Source organism: Panthera uncia, assembly GCF_023721935.1.
Source record: "Panthera uncia isolate 11264 chromosome C1 unlocalized genomic scaffold, Puncia_PCG_1.0 HiC_scaffold_4, whole genome shotgun sequence".
NCBI lineage: Eukaryota > Metazoa > Chordata > Mammalia > Carnivora > Felidae > Panthera > Panthera uncia.
The window spans coordinates 74,002,263-74,027,332 of record NW_026057585.1 but is presented as its reverse complement, the minus strand read 5'-3'; the positions used below and the strand labels follow the sequence as shown (position 1 = coordinate 74,027,332).

At 39.5% G+C, this 25,070-nt stretch overlaps 1 protein-coding gene across 1 annotated transcript in view; it reads left to right on the top strand.

Moving 5' to 3' along the window:
• The window catches only part of ZMPSTE24 (zinc metallopeptidase STE24), a 42,748-nt gene extending 18,516 nt beyond the window's left edge, over positions 1 to 24,232 (top strand). The window contains exons 6-9 of the mRNA XM_049618882.1: positions 4,209 to 4,410; positions 15,704 to 15,808; positions 18,697 to 18,840; positions 22,494 to 24,232. Coding sequence (XP_049474839.1) covers positions 4,209 to 4,410; positions 15,704 to 15,808; positions 18,697 to 18,840; positions 22,494 to 22,718 — 676 coding nt within the window. The 3' untranslated portion in view covers positions 22,719 to 24,232. The remainder of the gene's footprint in view (positions 1 to 4,208; positions 4,411 to 15,703; positions 15,809 to 18,696; positions 18,841 to 22,493) is intronic.
• Positions 24,233 to 25,070: the final 838 nt, after the last annotated feature.

The window sequence follows — 25,070 nt, the reverse complement described above, 5'->3', positions numbered from 1 at the left end:
CCAGAACAGACCAGTGAAAAGTAAATCATGCAACTTTTTTTTTTTTTTAATATAACTGGCCAGAGCGTGTTTAAAAAAAAAAAAAAAAAAAGATTTGAGTAGGTGGAGGGTAGCATATGAGAGGTCAGGTTGTGACATCAATAGGCTTGGGTTTGAATCCTGTTTTGTTCTGTTTTTTATAGTTTATTTTTTAATTTACATCCAGGTCAGTTAGCATATAGTGCAACAATGATTTCAGGAGTAGATTCCTTAATGCCCCTTCCCCATTTAGCCCATCCCCCCTGAATCCTGTTTTTATCACAAATTACCTGTGTGACTTTGGCAACTTACCTTTGCTAAATGGAAGTTTACTGATCTGTAATGTATGTTTTTGTTCTTAATAATGATCACAGTCCTCAGAAATACTTTGAATGACTAAGTGTTGTTACTACTAATAACAATACACATTATGGATTTGTAACTTGACAGGGATATTGTAGTGAAAAGTCAACAACATTCTGTTCTCAGAAGGTACCAGATAGCAGGTGCTGGGCAGAGAATCTAGTGTGATGTGATGCAGGATGACTGAGTAGATACTTTAGATTGGGTCATCAGGCAGGACCTCTCTGAGCAGATGAGTGTTAGCTGACACCTGAAGGAAGGAGCCATCCATGCTGAGATTAGTAGGAAGACCTTCTAGAGCTTTGTGTCTTCAAGAAACAGAAGAAAGTCCAGTGTGACTCAGCACCGCAGAAGGGTGTTGTGACATGAACAGTGTGAGATATACACAGTCAGTCCACACAGGCCTTTGTAAATCACAGTAGGACCTTGGGTTTTATGTTAAGTTCAAGGGGGGAAAATCCATTAAAGATTTTAGTGACATGGTCTGGTTTGTAGTTTTTAAATATTGTGGGTTGCTGTGTGGAGAAAAGGTTGTAGTGGGAGGGCAAGAGTAGCAGCAGGACGAGCAGTTAGGAGACTGTGGTAGGGGTCAGCGAGGAGGTAGGGCAGCTTAGACTAGGACAGTAATTTCCAGAGTGAAGTGGATGCATTGGAGATATGTTTCAGAGGTAGAGTTGATGGAATTTATTCAGAGATTACCTGTGAAGGAATTGGGGAAAGGGAGACACTTAGGGTAATGACCTAGATTTTTGGCCTGAGCAGCTGAAAAATGATAGTTTACTGAGATGGGAAAACTGAGCAAAGAGCAGGTTTGTGGGGGATTAAGTTCTACTGGATTAAGTTCTACATTTTGAGGTATCTGTTGAACACTGTATTAGAGTTCCTCAAGCAATGATTAGCTCTGAGTGAGCAGTAGAACCAACTGTGGCTAAGTGAAGCAGGAAAATTCCTTATTGAATCAATGTTTGATAACTCACAAAGTCACCGGGAAAGTTAAGTTTACAAGCTTGGAAAATGGACTGTTCCCAGGGAGATGAGGAGGTTAGAATCACATTGTAGAACCAGTCTGGTGTGGACCCTGCTCTTGCCTCCTGCTGTTGAATTCAGTAGTTTGCTCCCTTATATCATCCCTACCACTGGTATCCATAGCATTAATTCCTCACTGCCCTGGTTCTTTGCATAATTAGCTAAATCTTGAGAGTCCCCAGTAGGTGCATCTGATTGAACCAGGGCACGGGCTAACTGCCAGAAGTGCTGGGGATGCGAATATCTGGCCTTTTAGATTTCTCAAATGAGAAGCAGTCTCCCACAAGACTTACATGGTGAGAAATTTCCTAAACTCTGAAAGGAGAATTCAGCATGGAGCAGGAAAACACACACACACACACACACACACACACACACACACACACGAATATAAATAACAAATCTGCATTAAAGACCTCCTTGTGGAGATATGCAGATGTCAGATAGGCAGCTGGATATATGAGTCTGGAGTTCTAGGGAGAGGTCAGGGCCAGAATATTGATAGGGAAGTATCTGGCACATAGATGGTGTTTAATGCCATGAAGAGGGCACTTAGAGAAGAGAAAGGGGCTCAGGTTGAAGTCAGTAGGAGAGGAAGAGCCAGCAATGGAGGCTGAGGAGGAGAGACCATTGAGGCAGCAATAAAGCCAGGAGAAAGTGGTGTTTCTTTTAAGACAGGAAAAGAAAGTCTTTCAGGGAAGGAGTGGTCAGCTGTGTCAAATGCTGCCGAGGGGGTGCCTGGCCGGCTGAGTTGGAAGAGCAAGTGACCATTGATCTCAGGGCTGTGAATTTGAGCTCCCATGGGGTGTGGAGATTACATAAATAGATAAACAAAAAAATGCTGCTGGTAGGTGAAGGTAAGACATCATAAGACATGAAGACACAAATGGCAGTGCCTTACATTGGTTTTTCAGAATTCTCAAGTATATTACTTCGTATCTCAAGTGGTATCATTAACCCATTCAGTAAACAAGCATTATTGAATATACTACATGCCAGTACAGTGATACAAAAAGCTTATGGTCTAGAGCAGGGACCCTTAAACTTTAGTGACTATAAGAATATTCTGGAAGTTTTGCTAAAAGACAGATTCTTGGGCTCCATTCCCAGGTGTTTTATTATCTACTTTTAACAAGCTCCTCTTGGTGATTTTGGTATAGGTATTCCTTGAGCTACACTTTAAGATATTAATTTTATTTTATTTTATTTATAAGCGTACAATTTGCCTACTTCCATAAATAAGGCAGCTTCTAAGAAGTATTTTTAATTTAAAAATTAGAATCGAAGGAGACATAAATGAGATAGAAGTGTAAGACCTCTGAATTACACATAACTTTCCAGATGCTGAGGTCCTGAACTACTGACAAAATTGGACCACGTGTTTGACTCTTAATTTCTAGGCAACAAAACCAAAAGATGAAAAAATAAACACATAAATAGGCTAATATTTATCAAAGTCTTACTATATTCTAAACATGTATACTTCTATATATGTAAATATACTGTATTCTAAATATATTGTTGGGGCGCCTGGGTGGCTCAGTTGGTTAAGCATCCAACTCCGGCTCAGGTCATGATCTCACCGTTTGTGAGTTTGAGCCCATGTCAGGCTCTGTGCTGACAGCTTGCTCAGAGCCTGGAGCCTGCTCCAGATTCTGTCTCCCTTTCTCTCTGCCCCTGCCCCACTCACAGTCTGTCTCTGTCTCTCTCAAAAATAAACAAACATTCAAAAAAATAAAAATATAAATAAATATATATATATATTAAGCATATTTTATACTAGAAGTGTGAATAGATACAAAATACACATTTTCTGTGAGACATCTCAAATTCTCAGGAGAAACAAATGTTTTATCATTTCTTTTTAAGAAATGTATATAAGTAATAGTAGTAGTAGTTTATGGATCAGGTGGTATACAATTGATTTACTTAGAATTTCTCATGTAATCTTTAATCCAGTTCAATGAGCTAGAGATTAGCTTTTACCATGAACAGGTAAATGAAGCTTAAAGAGATTAAGGAAGTTTCTTACATTTACACAACTAGCACATGGCAGAGCCAAGATTTGAACCCAAAGTCTGCTTTTAACCACTAATGTCTCTATACAGTGTAGAACATTTAGAAAATAAAGAAAAATATAAAGAATCAAATAAAAAAATCAACCATAGTTCAGCTCCTGTTAGCCACATACTGTTAAGTATGTTCTTTTTTTTTTCCAGTCTTTTTAAAAATAGCTTTAATTTTCTTCTGATTCTAGAAGTAAGTATACTTATTTTAAAAAGCCTTGAAAAGTATAAAGGATGGAACAAAAGTCTATAGTTCTAGCAGCCAATGGTAAACACTTCAATATTTTGATATATGTCTTCATAGGCTTGTGTTTATGCTTTTCTATTTACATGTATTTTTTTTTTTCATGACAACAATGGAACCTTATATACATGAAGTTTTGTATCCTTCACAGTATATTGGTGAACTTTTTTTCTATCTTGTTAAGATTCTTTCAAAAGTATTGCTTTTTTCTGGCTGTTTAAATTCCATTTCGCAGCTTTACCGTAATTCAGTCATTCCACTACTGTTGGATATTTAGACTTTCCTTATTGCTGTAAAGCTGAGCTGAGCACAAATATTTGTTGGCAGTATGGCAGGAAAACAGACAGTCTCCACTGCTGGTGGTGATTTATGTTGATACATTTTTCTTCAGGTATTAAACAGTTTGAAAATGTTAATGTCCTTTGCAGTAATGCAATTTCTAGGAGTCTCACCAGAGGACCCCAGACTTTTTAATTCTTTTCCATGCTTTGAACTGTCTTTTCCTTAGGATCTAAACGCTCTTCCCACAGCAATGCTTATTTTTATGGCTTCTTCAAGAACAAGCGCATAGTTTTGTTTGACACTCTACTAGAAGAGTATTCTGTACTAAACAAAGCCATCCTGGAGGAGTCTGGCATGGAAGCCCGCAAAGATGGAGAAGGGGACAGTGAAGAAATAAAAGCTAACGTTAAAGTGAGTTTTTCTTTTCCTAAGAGGCCCTGGGCTCAGTTTTTATAAACAGTTACTATGACAGCTCAGAATAATATCAGTTTCTGTGCAGTGAGTGGTGAATTAAAGGAGACTACCAAATAAGAACACCGTGGCACCTTTATAATTCTGGTATTTGGGAGAGACTATCACTATTATTACATGCTAACTACCTCTCAAGCTTTTATAGAATGTACACATGGAAATCGGAAGTGTAAGACAGGAAAATTCTTACGATTATAAGCTGTCTTTAAAACAGGACTTCATATATATTCTTGATATGTTTATGATCAAAGACTTCCCACAGGTAGGCCAAAGAGGAGATAAACATTTGATTTTTACCTCATTGAGATGCAGAAATGATAGGCTTGGCAATGGAGAGACTTGGATTTGAATCCTGGTTCTGTCATTTAGTAGCTGTGTGTCCTTGGGTACACTATATAATGTGGTCGGCTTTCTTTTGTTTGTTTGACAAATATTTATGAAACCTATATTCTGTGCTGAGACACTTTGCCTGGCACTAGAAATGCAAAAATAAAGAGGGAAGATCTCAAGAAGCTTGTGATCTGAAGGGGAGAGATATAATTGTAACAGTGAAGCTATGTATACTGAATGCAGGGGGAGCACAGGAGAAGACATGTCTTAAATCTGACTTGAGTCTCAGAAAGCTTTTTCGGGGGGCTCCTGACTGGCTCAGTCAGTAGAGCATATGACTCTTGATCTAAAGTACCAAGACTAACTGGGGGAAGAAGGGACAATGATAAGAAACAGCACAGTTTTAATCAGGAACAGCCAGCAGTATTTCTATATGTATTGGAATATGCTATTGGCCTTGGTGTCATTCAGAGATGATTTCGGTTCTGTATAACTCTAGGCAATATGTTAAGTTCTCTAAATCATTGATCACTGATCTGTCTCTCTCTTTTTTTTTTTTTTTTTATTAAGTTTATTTATTTATTTTGAGAGAAAGAGTTGGGAGGAGGGGCAGAGAGAGAGGGAGAGAATCTCCAGCAGGCTCTGACATGGGGTTCAAACTCACAAACCATGAGATCATGACCTGAACCAAAATCAAGAGTTGGACCCTTAACCAACTGAGCCACGCAGGCGACCCTAGATCATTAATTTCTTTTTTTTTAAGTTGATATATTTTGAGAGAGTGAGCGTGCACGTGTGTCATGTGCACACGACGGTGAGGGGCAGAGAGAAGGAGAAACAGAATCCCAAGCAGGCTCTGAGCCGTCAGTACAGAGCCTGGTGCAGGGTTTGAACTCATGAACTGTGAATTCTTAACCTGAGCTGAGATCAAGAGTCAGATGCTTAACCGACTGAGCCACCCAGGCACCCCTGAATCATTGATTTCCTAATTAAAAGATGCTGCTGCAGGGTCTCTCACCTTGGCACTATTGACATTTTGGGCCAGGTGATTTTTATTGTGGGAGGGTATCTTGTGCATCATAGGATATTTAGCAGCATCCCTGGCCTTTCCCCACTACATGCCAGTATCAACCTTCCCTACCACCAACACCTGTTACAACTGAAAATCTCTCCAGACATTGCCAGATAGCCCTTGGGGGCAGGGCTTGGGGGGCAAGAACTAGGTAACTAGTTGGGAAACTAGTTCCTAGGAGAACTAGGAAACTAGTTGAGAAACACTGGGCTGAAGCTGCCTGCCTTTAGGGCTCTGAGGATTAAATGAAATAATATAGGTGAGATACTTTGTACTCCATTTTATACATTCTAACTACTAGGAAATATTATCATTTGAACATACATTTTGATCCTGAAAAGATAGTCCAATAAAGTGGCCTTGCCTGTTATAAAATGTACACGGGGCAAGATTCTGTGAAGGGATTAAATAGCATTGGGAGAGGGTTAACTCCTGTAATTTAGCTTATTTTTGAAGTAGGGTTATCCTGCCAGTTAGGACGTTGGAATAAAAGTCACTTTGGTTTGACCAAGAGTCAGGATTTTAAGCTAAGAAGAGATCTTAAGGTCATGTCATCAGTAGGAACACTGAAGTCCAGAAGGGGTAACTCGGGGACAGCACGAGGGAATCATGCAAGGTCAGCAGGTCACTCTGCTTAAGAGGTACCCACATCCAGGGATGAGGAACAGGGGTAACATTATAGCCAAACCATGATGTTAGATAGTGGCCCACTGATTTCAAACAGTGTGTTGAAATTACTGATCTTGAGTATCTAGGAGAACAGTATTCTTTCTTTCTCCTGTTTCTAGTATTTCTCCTGTTTCTAGGAGAACAGATTCTTTCAGTAAATCTTAAAAAAGATTAGTCTTTTGAAATGTGTTGAGTGGAGTCTCTGAGTTATTTTGCTGGCTTTTTTGCTGTATTTCATTGATAACTACAAATATTTTAGCACCTGTGTATAAGTTACATGATTAAAATACTTTAGACATAGTCCTGAAGAACCTTTAGTGGAAGAGATGAGCCCTGTACACAAATAGCCCATAAATTAAAGCAGAGTGTGGTAAACATCATGAATGGCTGGAATAGTGTGGCTTTGAGAAATTAAGAGGTTAATGAGGATTCTAATAGATAGTTTTCTTCTTTTTTAAAAAATTTTTAACGTTTATTTATTTTTGAGAAAGAAAGACAGAACATTAGTGGGGATGAGCAGAGAGAGAGGAAGACACAGAATCTGAAGCCGGCTCAGACTTTGAGCTGTCAGCACAGAGCCTGACGTGAGGCTTGAACTCAGGAACCATGAGATCATGACCTGAGCCAAAGTCAGACGCTCAACCAACTGAGCTACCCAGGCGCCCCCTAGTAGACCATTTTCTTAAACGAGAAGATATTTGAACTAAGCAGAATTTTGACTTGGGAATGGGGCTTTTCAGGTCAAAGTTATGAAATGAATAAAATGATACAGACATAAAAACTACACACTGGCTCTTCTAAGACTAATGATTAAATGTATTCTTATAGATGGGGACGGAAAGGTACACTGGGACCAGTTTGTAAAATTCTTCCTGAAGATGTTGAGTGGTTGTCTCCAATGGCCAGGAAGGTTATTGATTTGGGTAGAAGCCAAAGCTTGCTTTAGGAAGATTACAATTTGGTGGCAGCATATAGGATAGAACAGATTGGAGGCAGAGAGACTTCTGGGGCCTAGTGCATCAAGGTAAGCATGAAATAAAGAGAGTCTGCATAGAGTGAGAGGTCAGAATAAGTTCAAGAGTCACAATAAAAGATGGATTTAAAGTACCTGGTGATTGTGCTTGTGGGGAGTGAAGGAAGTCAAAGATTGACTCAACACAGAGAAAGACAAATACCTTATGATTTCACTCATATGTGGAATTTAACAAACAAAGCAAATAAGCAAAGGGGAAAAAAGAGAGACCGACAAACAGACTCTTAAGTATAGAGAACAAACTGATGGTTCCCAGAGGGGAGGTGGCGTGGGGATGAGAGAAATAGGTTAAGGGGATTAAGAGCACACTCATCATGATGAGCACTGAGTAGTGTATAGAATTGTTGAATCGCCATATTGTGCACGTGCAACTAATATAACACTCTGTGTTAACTATACTGGAATTAAAATAAAAAACTCAGTAAAGAAAAGAACAAAGATTGACTCAACACTCATTAACTGCAGTGCTTTCCAGTGTATGTGCCATATTATTTTAGGGAGTATATTAGTATTTTAAATTTGAATAGCTATATCTTTATTAATGTATATTAGGACAATGATAAAACTAGCATATAGTGATTTCATAAATATTGTCATTTAGGACAAGGCTAAGTTTTAAAAAGTGAATTGGTTTAGAGAAAGCTATTGAGTAAATAGTCACATAGAGAGTACACAGATGTAGCAGAAATTTAGGAAACAGTGGTTTAGTCAGGACCTGCTACTGAACACCTACTATGTACAACACATCGGGGGGTGGGGCGCGTTCAATCTGGATGAGGTGGAGAAAATGAAGCATTTCATTTTCAACAGAAGTTTAAAGGAGAAAACTAAGTTATCTGAAATCCCTTCTCTCAGGGAGAGCTAGTACATTTTGATGAATGTTTCCATACTGGTTATTAACATTTAAAAAGATGTCTAGGAAACTTGACTCTAGGATTTTACCCTTCAGCACACAAAGAGAATATTTAGAACAACCTGTCTCAAAAGTAGTTTAAAAAGAAAAGTAAAACTATAGAAAAGTTGCCCCTTTGTAGAAGAAAGTATTTCCCAGCAAGGGCTAGGGTTATGTTAAGTCTTCCCAGTTAGTAAGAGTAAATGGAAAGTGCACAGGCTACAGAGATGTGGGTTCAGGTTTTACCCACGACATACTATCGAGATGATCTTAAGACATTTAAAAAAAAAATTTTTTTTTTAATGTTTACTTTGGACGCAGAGAGAGATAGAGCATGAGTAGGGGAGGGGCCAAAAGAGAGGGAGACACAGAATCCACAGCAGGCTCCAGGCTCTGAGCCGAAGTCAGACGCTCAACCGACTGAGCCACCCAGGCACCCTGATCTTAAGACATTTTTAATTTCTCAGCTTCCTCTTCTTTATCTCTAAAATGAAGATAATATTCCTCTCCTGCCCAGTTTGGTGGTGTTGGGATCAAACGAGTCAGTGTATGAATCCTGTGAAAAAGCAAGTGCTATAGAAAGTGGTGCTTCTTTCTGTTCTGTTCTGTGAAATTAGTGTGGGAAGAAAAGAAAATTCAGTTTTGTCTAAGAATCTGTCACAAAAAAACAAGAGTCCGTTAGTGGACCCTGTTTAAGCTCTTTTCATTCCGTATCTTTGAATGTGACTCTGTGCACTTCCAAGTAGCTTCCTAGTAGTACGTGAGTGACTCGGCTGGTTAAGCGTCCTACTCTTGATTTCGGCTCAGGTCATGATCTCACCTTACGTGAGTTCGAGCCCTCTGTTGGGCTCCATGCTGGCAGTGGAGGGGCCTGCTTGGGATTCCCTGTCTCCCTCCCTTGCTGTCCCTCTGGCACTTGCGCTGTCTCTGTCTCTCTCAAATGAATGAACTTAAAAAAAAAAAAAAATATATATATATATATGTATATATATACATATATATATATATATATATGTATATATATAGCTTCCTAAACCTAGACACAGGAACCTGCACCATCTAGTAGAGAGCTGGTTGTTTAATGAAAGAATTCATAGTTCATACTGGGAAGCTGGGAACTAGTGAAAACAGAAGCCTGAGGACCAAGTTACTTTATATAAAATGAGGCAAATGATAGCTGCCTTCTAGCAGTGGAGATTAATGAGCTGCATGTAAAATGTCTGATCCACACATAGGCCATTAATGGGTGGGAGCTATTATTTTTATTATTAAACAAAACAGCCATATTTTTGCTTATGAAAGCAATAGAAAACTTAGAAAACATGACTAATCTGCCTGACCATAAACATCTTACTATATGTATTTCTAGTCTTTATAAACTCATTTTTTCTATCTTTCTCCTCCTATTGGATATATGGATTATTGCCAGTGTTTTGTTGTTAAAAATATTCTTGCAGCAAATATCTTCATATGTGGATCTTCAGTCTTAATTTCCCCCTTAGAATAGATGTCTACTAATTGGTGCTTTAAATTGTGATTCTTTCTTAATGGCCCTGAAGGTGCAGGTGCACGAATGTCTCTCTGTCTTTTAAAGAACTAGGCCAGTTTTCTTAACGGTTCTTGCTCTGGCCTAAATTCTAATACTTGAAAGGAAAAGAGATAATAAATGTCAATACTATCTTGCAAATCTCTTTATCCTCTTTCTCATGTATCTACCCAGCCTCACTTTAAATGGACATCTCCTTAAAAAGGAGGAATTGGGGAAGGAGGGGAAAGGTGGTAGAATATCTAGATCTAGAATATCTAGATAACCTAATGCATTAGGTTGCATTTTTCTAAACTGCATAAAACAAAATCAATTCCACAATTCATCTGGGTTTTTTTGTACCTCACCCTTTTAAGTATCTGGAGTATATTTCAAAACCCTTGGCCTTTACTTTCTAGGATATAAGTTCTCTAATTGTTGCAGGATATTGTGTGTGTCAGTAGGTCAAGCTTATTTAGCTTATTTGGCTCACATCTTTATATCTTTTTGATATTTTATTTGCTTGGTGTTTCAGTTATTGAGAGAAGTATGTTAACATCCTCTATTATGATAGATTTGTCAGAATAAATGTATTCTGAGGAAATAATATTAGATACATGTAAATTTAGAATTAATGCATCCAAAGGTAGATTGAACCTTTGGCGAATTCTGTAGTGACCTTCTTTAGTAATGCCTTTAAGTTTCTTTTCTTTTCTTTTTTTTTTTTTTTTAATTTTTAAGTAATCTCTACACCCAACATGGGTTGGGTCTCGAACTCACCGTTCTGAGGTCAAGAGTCCTATATTCCACCTGTTGAGCCATCCGGGCGCCCCTTAAGTTGCCGTTTAAGTTGATTTTGTCTGATGTTAATACAGCTACACCAGTGTTCTTTTGGTTAATGTTTGCTAGATGTCATCCATTTTTTAAAAAATTTCTTGAGCTAAAATTTACCATTTCTACCATTTTTGAATGTATAATTCAGTGGTTTTTATTTATTTTTATCACGTTGTGCAGTGAGCCACCACTAACTCGATCCTCCTTTTACTTCTCAACTTACCATCCTGTCTTAGATGCCTTATACATAGCATGTAGGTAGATTTATGATTGAGAGTCACTATTTTTTTTTGACCAGCTTAGTTTATTTATATATGTTGTGATTACTGATACTTGGAATTGTTTCTGCCATATTACTTTATGCCTTTTTCTTCTGTCCTTCCTGTATCCCCACCCCACCCCTGAACATACACATGTACATCTTCATGCCTTTTTTTTAAACAACTGACTGAGGGTTTTAAAAAATTCTATTTGAGGGGCGCCTGGGTGGCTCAGTCGGTTAAGCGTCCGACTTCAGCTCAGGTCACGATCTCGCGGTCCGTGAGTTCGAGCCCCGCGTCGGGCTCTGGGCTGATGGCTCAGAGCCTGGAGCCTGCTTCCGATTCTGTGTCTCCCTCTCTCTCTGCCCCTCCCCCGTTCATGCTCTGTCTCTCTCTGTCTCAAAAATAAATAAAACATTAAAAAAAAAATTAAAAAAAAAAATTCTATTTGAGTTTTAATTCAGGTTGGAAGGTTCTTGTATGATTGTGCTTTCAGTGACTTCTGTTAAAAATTAGGATTGCCCGGGGGTGCCTGGGTGGCTCAGTCGGTTAAGCGTCTGACTTCAGCTCCGGTCATGATCTCACAGTCTGTGAGTTCAAGCCCCGCGTCGGGCTCTGTGCTGACAACTCAGAGCCTGGATCCTGCTTCAGATTCCGTGTCTCCCTCTCTTTCTGCCCCTGCCCCGCTCACACTCTGTCTCTCTGTCTCTCACAAATAAATAAACATTAAAAAAAAAATTAGGATTGCCCATATAACTTAAAATCTTAAAATATATAGTATGTTCATTGCTTCCTGAACAATCCAGGGACCATATACACTTTGATCCAATTCCTCCTTTCATCTTGTGTTTTATTTTTATTTTATTTTATTTTTATCCCCCAAATTAGCATTATAATTATTATTTCATACAGTCATTTTTTAGATTTACTCATATGCTTACCTGTTTCTTTGCTTACCATTCCCTATTCATCTTATACCTTCCTTTCAGAAATAACTTTCCTTTTTCCAGAAGTATATGTCTTAGCAACTTCTTAAGAAATTTTTGGATTTTGTTTTTATTTCATTCTCATGCTTAGATGTCAATTTAAGACTATCTTTTTTTTTTTTTTTTTTTTTTTTTTTTTTTTTAGTTTATTTTGAGAGAAACAGAGAAAACATAAGCAGGGGAGGGGCAGAGAGAGAGGGAGAGAGAGAGAATCCTAAGCAACCCATGAGATCATGACCGAAGCCAAAATCAAGAGTTGGATGCTCAACCCACTGAGCCAGCCAGGCGACCTAGGACTGACTGTCTCATTGAGCTATTTATATTAGCACTTTAAAGATGCCATTCCATTGTGTTGTGGCTTTTGTTCCTGTTGAAAAAGTCTACTCTGAGCTTGTGTCATTTCTTTATAGTTCTCTTTGGTGGTTCTTAAGATTTCTCTTTGATTTTCATGTTCTGCAGGTATGGACTTCTTTATCTCAGTCCTACTTGGGATATATTGTGATTCCTAAATCTAACAACTTAGATCTTTCCTGAAGTTTTGAAAATTCTTGGCCAGTTGTATCTGTGAGTGTTGCTTCTCTCCCATTCTCTCCAGTCTGTCTTTCTGGAATTCCAGTTAGATGAATGTCACACTATCTCATTCTGTCTTCCACAAGTGGTAAACACTATTTCATATTTTCCCTCTCTTTATTCTTTTCTCTAGGTATATTTAATCCATTTATTCTTTAGCCAGCCTGTTGTGTTTCAGTTTTAAAGCTCTGTTTGTTTCTTTTTCAAACCAGCTTGGTTGTTTCTGGAATTCTCTAGTTCCTTCCTCAGTGTTTTTAGATCTCTTCTTTGTGTAAAGCATGCTGTTTTTTTTGTTTTTTGTTTTTTTTGTAGCTAATAGTTCCATTATCTGAAGTCTCATGGAGCTAATGGTGCTCTTTATTGTTTCTGCTAACTTACTCATTGTTCCATTGTCTTCTGAAGTCTTTGGTAATTTTTATTGTGACCTCATAATGCATCACTGATTTTAATCTTTAGGAATCCTGAGGGGTCTGGGTTTAGGGTACAATCCTCAATAGAAGATTTACATTTGCTTGGGTCATCTGTCCCCAGTGCCAACAAACCAGAAGTATTTTAATCGGTCAGCTTGGGATTTTTCTGGACTATATTATACGGATAATGATTTTGAATTTTAGTAAGAAATATTTTTTTTCCACTTTAGGTGAGACTTGACAAATTTGGGTTATTTTGCCACTGTAGTTTTTCCTAGCTCACTCTTTGACTCAGAGTGTAGCCCTTCGTGGATTTGTGCGAGGGATCTCAATTTCACCTCCTCACCTTTGGCTTTTCCTTTTTTTTCTGACGTACTAAATAAACTATATATTTAAAAGGATATTTATAACTTAGTATTTTTAGATGTCTGAGGGTTTTTCAGACTATCTAGTTAGTAACATTGCCAGACTCAGGTGTCTAGGGGTGTGTGTGTGTGTGTGTGTTCGTGAGTGAATATGTGTGTGTACATGTGTGAGTGTGTGTAAGATTAAATTGTTCATTGTGTCTTGGCACTATTTACATTGAATCTGGGAAATTTATGGACAGAATTTTATTTGGCTTAGTAAACATTATATATCATTATCCATATGACCACCTGCCATTTATGTTTAATTTTGTAATATTGTAATAATACGCAAATGATTACATATGTGTCAACTAAAGTTATTTATCTTATTTGATTGATGAATATTGAATACTTTTACATTCATAGTTTGTAAAAGTTGAAAGTACAGGTCTCTGGCATCAGACCACTTGGCTTCAAATTCTAGACTTTGGCTTTGTGGTTAGAGGAAAATTAGTTAACTTCTCTGTGCCTAAATTTTCTCATCTATAAAGTGGTATGGTAAGAATACTTTTGTCATAGTGATTTTGATGTATAAATGAGATAATTAAGTATTTAGCACAGAGGGCCTATGTATGTAGTCACTGTTTAATAAATGTTAGCAATTTTTGTAGTTATTTTTTTTTAATCTTTCCCGGCCCGGTCTTCATATGTGTTGAAGGGAAAAAAATTCAAATATTTTCCTTATATAATTTCTATGTCATCCATACTGCTTTTTTTCAGGTTCTAGTGTTCTATCTTAACAGCTTCCTTCATATATCTGGTAATTCTTGGTTGTCTACTCCTTAGTAAGAGAATGGGGGCTAAAAACTTGATTGGAATCTCTGAGCCTGTAGCTAAGGCTTGTCCACTTTGAGCTTCACTGTAGGGTGACCTGGGTGGGCTTCTTGCTGGAGAACACCTGGGTGTTAGTATCCTCAGGTGTTTCCTGGTAGAGTGGTCAGAGTTCCCAGGGAGTACTCATCTGATCCTCTGCCTGGGGGGTAGTGTTCTGGGAGCCCAGTGTGGGGAGAGGGCTTGGTGGGGGAGAGTCCTCAGTGTTCAGCATACCCTTACAATAGCTAACCTAACACAGACACATAGTCTGTGTACGCAGACCATGCTCGTGTGCCCTGGCCCTCCACTAGGCCCACTTGCTAGTTGAAAGGTCCTCTTTTACCCAGAGAGAATGAATGTTTAGGCTCCTTCCAGGGACAGGGGCAGTTGCTTTTTTGTGTAGAGTTGGAGAAGGAATCTATAGCTTTAACCACTGCTGAAACCACTCTCACTCAATTCTTATTTTAGCTGCCTTCCCCCTTCCCCCAGTTCCAGAAGTACCTAGTGCTGTTAGTTCCCAAGCCCTGTGAAGACTGTGTGGGATAAATCAGGCTGCTTCTGCTTGCTGCACTGCTGGCTTGTGAGTCAGCTTTCTTTAGTCTGCTAAGTCCATATCACTTGTCCATCTGCTTTCCTGCTTCCAAAATGTTGCTGTTGTCACCTCTCCTGTTTTCCCCTTCCTTGTGGGTTTAATATCTTAAAAATCTCTTGATCGTAGTTTTATGGGGGATTTTGTTCTTTCTGCTACCTTAACTTGGAAGTCTTGATTTTTTAAATGGCAATTCATGGTGTATTTGTGATCATAAATGATATGTGCTTATTTGTAGATAATTTGGAAAATAGGAAAGATATAAGCTAGTTACATATCACTATAATTTCTATCACATAGAAAAAACTACTGTTGACATTTGATGTACATCATTTGTTTCTGTGTTGTTCATTTTTATATGCACATTCACATTTTTTCATCATTGGGATCACTATTTTTAGCTTTGTATCATGCTTTCTTCACCTAGTAAACTGTTTTCCCATGTCAGAACATAATTTTTGAAACATTTCTAATGGGTTTATAATATAGCTGTCATATAAATTTGTCATGATTTATTTAAATGTTGTCCTACTGATAAAGATTTATATTTTTAACATTTGTTTTTGTTTTTGTTTTTGTTTTTTTTCAAATCCAAGTTAGACTATAAGTTTCATGAAGTCAGGGAATGTCTATCTTGTTCATGATTCTCTCTCCAGTGGTTAACCCGATGTCTACCATGGAGTGATTCAGAGAATGTTTTGTTAAATGAATGAACAGTTTTGCACAAAAGTCTGATTGTTTTTTTTTTTAAGTTAGAATCTAAGAAGGGCTCTTACTGGGTTAAAAGGGATAAACTTTGTGAAGGTTGTTAATAATTTATTTGCAACGTGTTCTTTGATTTAGAATAAGAAACAAGGATGTAAAAATGAGGAAGTGCTTGCTGTACTGGGCCATGAACTGGGACACTGGAAGTTGGGACACACAGTCAAAAATATCATTATCAGCCAGGTAAGTTGGGAGTGACAGTTCCCTTTTTATGGCAAGGTAGTCAGAGGAGAAGTATGGCAGGCAGGAGAGGTGGTCTAGTAGAGAGGTTAAGACGGACTCTATAGCCAGGATACCTGGCTTCATATCACGGCTCCTTGACTTCATCCCTGTGCCCTCAGGCAAGTTCCTTAACCTCTCTCTGCCTCCATCCCTTATTGAATGATAATACTTCCTAGGATTGATGTAAGAATTCACTGAGTTAATACATGTAAAGACTGTGGAGTAGTACGTGGAATGTGGTTAGGACTGTGTCAGTGTTGATCGTTACCACCACCATCACTACCTGCAGAGTCACTCAGCTGTGAAGATCAAGAAGCATGAGGCTTGATAAGCTGGATTTTTTGGTAAACTTTTTTCTCCTTTAAAAGTCATTATACATCTATTGAAAAGAAGTTGGAAAAATGTAGTAAAGATAAAGAAGAAAATAACTATTCCTATAACATTCCTCCTCTGGGACCTAAATCAACTCTCTAAACCAACTGTTACCATAGTTGTCAGGCTCCAGGTGAAATAGCACTATATCTTGTTGACTGGTTTGGAGCAGGTGTGGCCTTCACTGAGTCTAAAGTAGGTCTTTGTACCTTTCTAAAGGGCCGCTGGTTCTGGAGGACGGTGTGTGTGAGGATTTGTAAGCCTCCATGGGCCCTTCCTGTTGCCTTGCATCTTTCAGCAGAAAATGAGTTCCTTGGCTTGAGGCTAGTTGTATGGATACATGGCAGTAGATAAGAAGATAAGTCCAAATCCAAGTTCAGAGTATTCAGTCTGAAGAGGAAAGTCTCAGCCGCCTTCATGGAGAAAGGGGTCCAATGGAATTAGGCTACCCTGAGGTGGTCGGCTGGTCCCTGAGGTGTGGTACCTGATGTGGGTGGGGTTGACTGCCCCTTCTAATAGATTGGGCACTCATCAAAAGCCAGTGGGGGGAATGTCTGGGTTGTTGACCAATGCACTGACTCCATTTCTGGCACCTTGGCCACTTTGTTCAAGAGTCCCTTGACCAAGTCCTAGAGTGTCTAGGGAAAGAGGCTGACTGACATCCACAGAGCAGGTATCTTCTCCACCTTATCGACAGCCTCCTTTACCAGGGACTCCTTTGGTGAACATTCACATTGGGCCAATATATCATCGTTCTCTGGGCTAATTTTGGAAGTTTTTCCACATACCTCTTTTCCAGATCTTCTTGTTAGCCATCCTTGAGTTTGTTCCGAGGCCCTGATCATCCAGCCAAACCAATATTTACCCACTGCCAATGATTTTATCCTCAGCTCAGGCCTTCTCTTCTTCCAGACTGAGTGGGCAATGAGGTATACTACTGAAGTTTCCTTCACTGAGAGTATTTCCTTCACCACTGTTTTCCAGGAACAGCCCTGAGTGGTTCTGTAATGCCATAGCAGTTCATTTCAGCTGGTGCCAGCAAATTGTATTAAGTTATTTGTAAAATGGGCTCGGATTTTTCCTCCTCAATCAAATGATTATAGGGAGCTCCCCATGAATAGGGTTGGTTGAGGGATGGCAGAGGGTCAGGAGTTGGCATACTAGGTGTTTGGGCTACCTGCTCTTTTAACTTCTGCCTTCATGACATCCTTCATTCCCGCTCACATATATGCCACTTAGGCGTGATATTGGGGCGCTTCAGGACATTCCAGTTTCCTGGCTAGGTGAGCCAGCATAGCATCCAGTGTAGGAGAGGCAGCTCGGTTTGCAGGGTCCTGCCGTCCCAGTCAGGAATCAGTCTCTAGTAGGGTACAGTAGCAAACCCAGAGTTGTTTTTCAGAAGGACAGTAGTTACTTGACAAAAATGATATGCATAGCTCATAATTCTAGGATCTTCATAATTCTAGGAGCTTGTCATGTGGATCCACGGGGTTACAAGGGCTGAATGGCAAGCTGCTTGCACTTCATCCTGGGGCTGGCGAACCTTATGCTGAGCCCCACTCTAGGCTGGTAGTGTTTGAGTTCTCTGGCAAATGATTTGGAGCAACACCCTCAAATATGGTACCTATGGTCTCCCAAGATCCTGACCTGCCAAGGGAAAGAATGGTATTTGTTCTCTACCTTACTCCAGTACCCCTTTACTCATATTTTGGTACAGACTTTTGACTCTTTTTCTCTCATTTATTGTTAAAGATACACCATTTTTCTCTTGGACCTAACTGCTCAGTACAGCTCCAGTGGTCCTAAAAAGTATTCAAGGGAAGCTTGTTTCTTGGAGCTTCCACATCAAAGTCAGGTGGAAGGCCTTGTATCTGATTATGATTTAATGCAAACAAAGCCAGAATCCATTCTAGCCATTTAACTTTTTACAGAAAGAAAATATCTCATTGCTGTTGGCCACTTTATTATCATTATTTTTTTAAATGTTTTTATTTTTTTGAGAGAGAGAGAGAGAGAGAGAGTGAGAGAGTGAGACTGAGCGCGAGCAGGGGAGGGGCAGGGAGAGAGGGAGACACTGAATCCTAAGCAGGCTCCGGGCTCCGAGCTGTCAGCACAGAGCCTGACGTGGGGCTCAAACCATGAACCACAAGATCATGACCTGAGCTGAAGTCAGAAGCCCAACCGACTGAGCCACCCAGGTGCCCCTGCTGTTGGCCACTTCAAACCCTCAGTTATTAGAGCCTCCATTTAAACCTGTCCTTCTAAAAAACTGTACAGCTTATACATTTGGGGAAATTTTATTTTTCTTTCTATAATAAAACTATAAAATTACCTAAATAACTTGTTTCTCTGATTACACTAACACTATTGTTAAAATCGCACCGTGATGTCTGATTCTAGTTTTTTTTGGTATTTCTGATTCCACAGTGAGATAAATCACCTTAGTAATAACTTAGATTTTGTATCTTTCTTTCCAGATGAATTCCTTCCTGTGTTTCTTCTTGTTTGCTGTATTAATTGGTCGAAAGGAGCTTTTTTCTGCATTTGGTTTCTATAATAGCCAACCCACTCTAATTGGATTATTGATCATCTTCCAATTTATTTTTTCACCTTACAATGAGGTAATGTATAATCTTTATAATTATCTTACATATGACCTTGTATTTCAAATCTAGAACCTTTAGGATAGTGAAAAAAGAAATAAACAAAACTGTAGTTTTAACAAGTAGATGAAACAAAACCTTTTAGTCCCTTGATTTACTGGCCAGTAGAAGAAAGTAGCAGAAAAACCCAAGCCCAAATGAACAAATGCTTGCATGCTGTTAATGGGGGAATAGTCGAGGACTAGACTTTGGTGGTGAAAACTTAGATCCTAACGTACCTCAGAGGCATGGTAGGTGGAGATTAACTAGGAGAATGCTAAGTCCTAGATGACATATTCACCAGTGTTTGGCTGAAAATCTTCTGTGTGTGAGGGGACGAAACAATGATAGTTGAGTGCCTGTATGGCTGGATAAGGGAGGCAGTGTGACAGTGTTCCCCTGATCGTGTCCTCCGCCCATCCCCTTCAGAATGGCCTTAGGGTCCCACCACAGGCCCTCTAAGTCAGAACTGGGCGGGGTGTTATGGTAAGTGAGGCTTAAGAATCACTGCTCGGATTGCCCAGTAGGGAGACTGCATACAGGTGATATGGCATGGATTAATGAGACTGTATATTAACAAATATGATGGCAGCATGTCATGATATTTGATAAATTAAGCCAGGAAATAATATTGGGGATCTTGAGTGATCTCCATTGACAAAAATTCTCTTTGAGACAGGTTGTAGAGTTAAGATTTTTAGATAAACTAAATGAATCCTATTTCTCCATTAAAAAGGGGGAGGAGGTTTGGAAGAGAAATAGGAATAGATCATATTTGCATAGCATTGTCCGCATAAACTAACAAAGTTTTCCAGAACACTGAGATTTATTACCTTTAAATTCTTTTTTATTTTAACTGAGAATATTTATAAAATGCCTTATGTAGTTTGTTACTGCTTAAAGAGGTTAAAGAAGACTTTTTTTTTTTTTTTAAGATTTTAAGTAATCTCCACACCTAGTGTGGGGCTTGAACTAACAACTCCGAGATCAAGAGTCCCATGCTCCACTGACTGAGCCAGCCAGGCACCTCTAGAGAACTTCACAGTTCAGGAGTGCCTTAAGGACACTGAGCTATGTATACTGAGTGACTCCCGCTGCTCTGCTTTTGAAGCAGTTGTGCTATTTATTTAACAAATTTTTTTGTTTCTTCCCTCACTGTCAGGCTGATGATCCTGTCAGTGTAACTTTCTTGTATGTCATTATCCCTTTCTAGTTGGTATCCTTAACCTACCCTAGACAAGAAAATCAGATCATCAAACTCATTGGGTCGCGGTTACTAGATTGACTGATTTGAAGGGTCCTATTCTAAGTACAGGCATGCACGGTGTTAGTGGTTATTCTTTGCCGCAGCTAATTTGACTGCTCAGAGATTTTTGTTTTGCTTGTTTGCTCTCTTATATTGAGTGGTTGAGTTCATTTCAAAAACCACCCAAATAAATGTGGGGTATTAGAGTAATTTGAAACGTGATTAATCCACAGAGATATTAGCAACTGTTTAAAAAATCTTGAAGAGCCCACGAGATTTGTTTCAAAAGAACTAGGTATTTAAACAAAAAGACTTATGTTTAATTGTCAGCGTTTAAGAGGGCCTGATAGGATGGGGCGCCTGCCTGGGTGGCTTAGTAGTTAAGCGTCCCACTTTGGCTCAGGTCATGATCTCACAGTTCGTGGGTTCAAGCCCCACATCGGACTCTGTGCTGACAGCTCACAGCCTGGAGCCTGCTTTAGATTCTGTGTCTCCCTCTCTCTCTCTGCCCCTCCCCCTCCCCCACTTGTGCTCTGTCTCTTTCTCTCAAAGATAAATAAACATTAAAAAAAAAATTTTAATAAAATTTAAAAAGAGGGCATGATAAGAAAGAGCTATTTTCCTGGGAAAGATGGGGAAATTGCCCTTAATATTAAGAAAAGTTGGGCAGTGTACAGCAGAGCCAGCAAGTGCAGGTTAGAAAAGAATGCTTTGCTGGGACACTTATAATCAGGAGAAAAATTGATCCATCGATAGCTTGACGAGGACCACTTAATGATTCTGTCCCAAAAAGTCTATTCAAGATTTGGAGAGAAATTTCAGGCAGAATTCAGATATTAGCTTTGAATATGTCTAAGAAGGGATTAGGAACTCCCAGACTTCATTTTGAAACTCTCTATTTGCTAGTAGCAGTGAGAGGTACAAATGAGAGACTTTTTTTAAACTTATGTTTTGTCTTAATGCTGAAGTATTTTAAGGTAAGAACTAGAACTCATGTCATTCAACCTGAAGTACTCCAGTATACAAATAAATTATTTTTCCCTCAGAAATGTGTATTTTCAAATGAAGTTTGTCCCCTTTGTAATGGTCCGTTCAGAGACTGGATATTTATTCTGGCAATGTTGTCATAGCTCAGAACATTTTAGAAAATTCTGTTTTGAGGTTGTAGACTATAGCCTCTTATATGGAATTAGTGAGCAAGAATTTTTTTTTTAAGTTTTTTAAAATGTTTATTTACTTTTGAGAGAGACAGAGAGAGAGAGGATCTGAAGCGGGCTCTGTGCTGACAGCGGGCAGCCCGATGGTGGGGCTCAAACTCGCAAACTGTGAGATCATGACCTGAGCTGAAGTTGGACACTTAGCCGACTGAGCCACCCAGGTGCCCCAAGAATATATATATACATTTTTTAATTTTTGAGAGAGACAGAGAGAGAGAGGAGGAGGGGCAGAGAGAGAAGGAGACACAGAATCTGAAGCAGGCGCCATGCTCTGAGCTGTCAGCACAGAGCTGGATGTGGGGCTTGAACTCACAAACTGTGAGATCATGATGTGAGCTGAAGTTGGACACTTTAACCAACTGAGCCACCCAGGTGCCTCCCAAGAATGAACACACACACACACACACACACACACACACACACACACATTTATTTATTTATTTATTTTAATGTTTATTTATTTTTGTGAGAGACAGAGACAGAATGCAAGTGGGTTGGGGCAGAGAGAGAGGGAGGCACAGAATCCGAAGCAGCCTCCAGGCTTCAAGCTGTCAGCACAGAGCCTGACGTGGGGCTCGAACTCACGAGCCATGAGATCATGACCTGAGCCAAAGTTGGACGCTCAACTGATTGAGCCACCCTGGCGCTCCAAGAATATATTTTAATAGAGAAAGAAAGGGTCTGTATAGAAATCACTGCGACTTAACTCTGACCCCGAGGAAGGTGGTGTGTGTGGGCTATGGAGGTACCAAGAATCTCAGCGCCACAACCTCCTAGCTGTGTGACTTCCACCAAGTTAGTTCACCTCTCTGAACATGACCTTCCTCATCTGTGAAACAACAGTAAGACTAATGACCATGTAGGATTGTTGGGGAATACATAAAGTGCCTACAGCAGTGGCTGGCACCTGGCAGATGCTTAAAAATTAGTATTTTTTTGGTAAGAAGAACATTGATTTGGGTATATATCTGTTTCTGGTCTGTTTGCTTGGGGGAAAAGTCTCAATTTATAACAATTCCCCACCTTCGTTCCCTAAATACTAGTGATCTTCCTTTGGACCTGTTGTTTCTCTTATCCTGAGCTGGACTATGCCCGCACGCCTTGCTCATGCGCCCGCCAGTGGCCGCAGAGGCAGGCAGTGGTCAAACCCCTTCTGTTTACTTTTTCAGGTTCTTTCTTTCTGCCTAACAGTCCTAAGCCGCAGATTTGAGTTTCAAGCCGATGCGTTTGCCAAGAAACTTGGAAAAGCTAAAGACTTATATTCTGCTTTAATCAAACTAAACAAAGATAACTTGGGATTCCCTGTTTCGGACTGGCTGTTTTCAATGTGGCATTATTCTCACCCTCCACTACTGGAGAGGCTTCAAGCTTTGGAAAGTTCAAAACAAGACTGAGGTGCCCAGGGTCTGCGACTGAAGACATTTCCAATTATTTCTGTCCTGGCAGCATGTTCCAGCTCTTGATGTTTTTAAACCTTTTTTTTTTTTTTTTTTTTTTTAAGAAAAATTATTAAGTACAGAAAAACCCAGATTTAAATACATTTAATATCTCATTTCAAAAATGATTTTAATAATCCATTTCTTAAAACACTGGATGAAATTTTGAGGCTTAATGTTTTTAAAAGCATGGTTTTATCTCTAGCATCTAATTTTACCATCAACTTTTAAAATTATTTGAGAAAATACAGAACTTGTTTTATTTACACACTTATATGGAACCTGCATATAAGGTGTTTGGGGGCCTGTGTTTAAAAAAGGAACACCACCCAGAGTTTTGTCTGTGAGGGAGTGAGACAGTGGTCCCAAATCACTGTGCTCGGACCTGAGTTGAGATTTGTTTTTACTTCCATGTTCTTGTGATCTAACCTGGTGAATCAGTGTTTTACGTAAGGAAGAAAGGTAATAATTGGTACGGCTGATGTGATTTAAATGAAACCAATTAGAAATATGTTCTGTTCTACCAAATGTCTCTGTTCCCTCTCTTGCATCACACCGATCAGGAGCTTCTAAATAGTGCTTTGAAATTAGAAATTATGTTTAGAAGGTTTTAAATCACTGGGTTTTGTTTTTGTTTTTAGGAAAATCTCCGTCTTTGTCTTTCTTTCTACCTGGTGGATATGATCTCATTACGGCATAAACTAGTATTTTTCAGAACATTTCAGCTTTTTCCTCATTTATACTCTGACTCAATAAACAGTACATCCTTTCACTTAGCAGCAATCGCCATATTGAAAAGGTTTTGCTATTTTTAAAGTGGCAGAATGTGGAAAGAAGAACAAAAGGACATTTTAAGAGACATAGGGTGAAATACTGATGGTTCTTTTATGGTATTTCAGGAAAAAATATAGTTTTATATCTCTTTCAAGAACAGAAGAGTTTCAGTTTTTATTTTTGTAATTTTTATCGGGAAGTCGTAAGTACTAATCAGGCCTGATTCCATTTTTGAAAATTACAGTTCTTGATGTGCAGCTAATTTTTATTTTCAAAACAAGTGTCACGAAAGATTACTTTTCCAGTTTTCAAAGCTGTGTGTTTGACTGCCTCGAATCTCTGTCCATTTTCTGAATGAGAGCTTACTTTGTGCCTGGAGCTCGCACCCTCTGGTAATGTTTCCTTTCTGGGCATTCATCCCAAAGCAGATCAGCTGTGCACCTTTGGTATCTGGCCAGAAAGTCTTTTACTCAGCTGATATTTGGGTACTGCCTTTACATGGAAATATAATAAAAATAAAGCTAGTTTAGTACTGCATTATTTATTTTCCTAAGGCTAAAGAGGAGCAGTCTGATGATTTTATCCAGCACCCTTTGTCTGTGAATTCACGCTGTGATAACTGCCTTTCCTTCCTTCTGTGCCTTTGAATACAAATTTCAGTTCTGCACAAGTGAAACATTAAAAATTGCCAATGCGGATTGATGGACTTTGTGCTTAATTTGACAAAATCCTGTGTCATTTGTTACCTAGACGTATGTTTGTTATCCCAGAGGGACCGAGGGCTGGTCGTGACGAGTGGGAAGAAGCGGCCCTACTGCTGAGCGACGCCACTGCCGCCCTGTGCCTGATGCGCACAGCCGTCTCTGTGCCTTCCTCCTGCTCCCCTCCGGAGGGCCACCGCTTCTTGAGGTTTCCTCAGAAGCTTCCTTCGGAACCACTCCTCCACTTCCATCAGCTCAGGTTGTCTTGGGTCTGTCTGGTCTGCTCCAGCTGCCTCTTTGGGCTCCCTTACCTGTGACAGCAATAGCTAGCTTTTTGATACGTGATTGTTTGACCTAGTCACCTCCATTTTATGGATGGCAGAGGCATAGGGATGGCTGGCTAGTACTGATGGGTTCCCTGGATTCTGACCTGTCAGGGGCAAGAGTAGAGAGGCCAGCTAAGGAAGGAGGTGGCACTCTGTACCCTAATTCTCCCCCTAATATACAGGGGACAGGATAAAGCAGATTAAGGCCTCGGGTAAAATGGCAGGGCCTCGGCAGTGTTGATCTCTGAATAAGGTCGAGTCTGCTGAGGTAGAGTATATACTGTCTTTTTAGTTTTTTTATTTTTTAATGTTTATTTCTGAGAGAGTGTGTGAGCGGGAGAGGGGCAGAGAGAGTGAGGGATATACAGAATCTGAAGCAAGCTCCAGGCTCGAGCTTCAGCGCAGAGCCCGATGTGGGGCTCAAACCCACGAACCGCAACACGAGATCACGACCTGAGCTGAAGTCAGATGCTTAACCAACTGAGCCACTCAGGCTCCCCAAGTATATA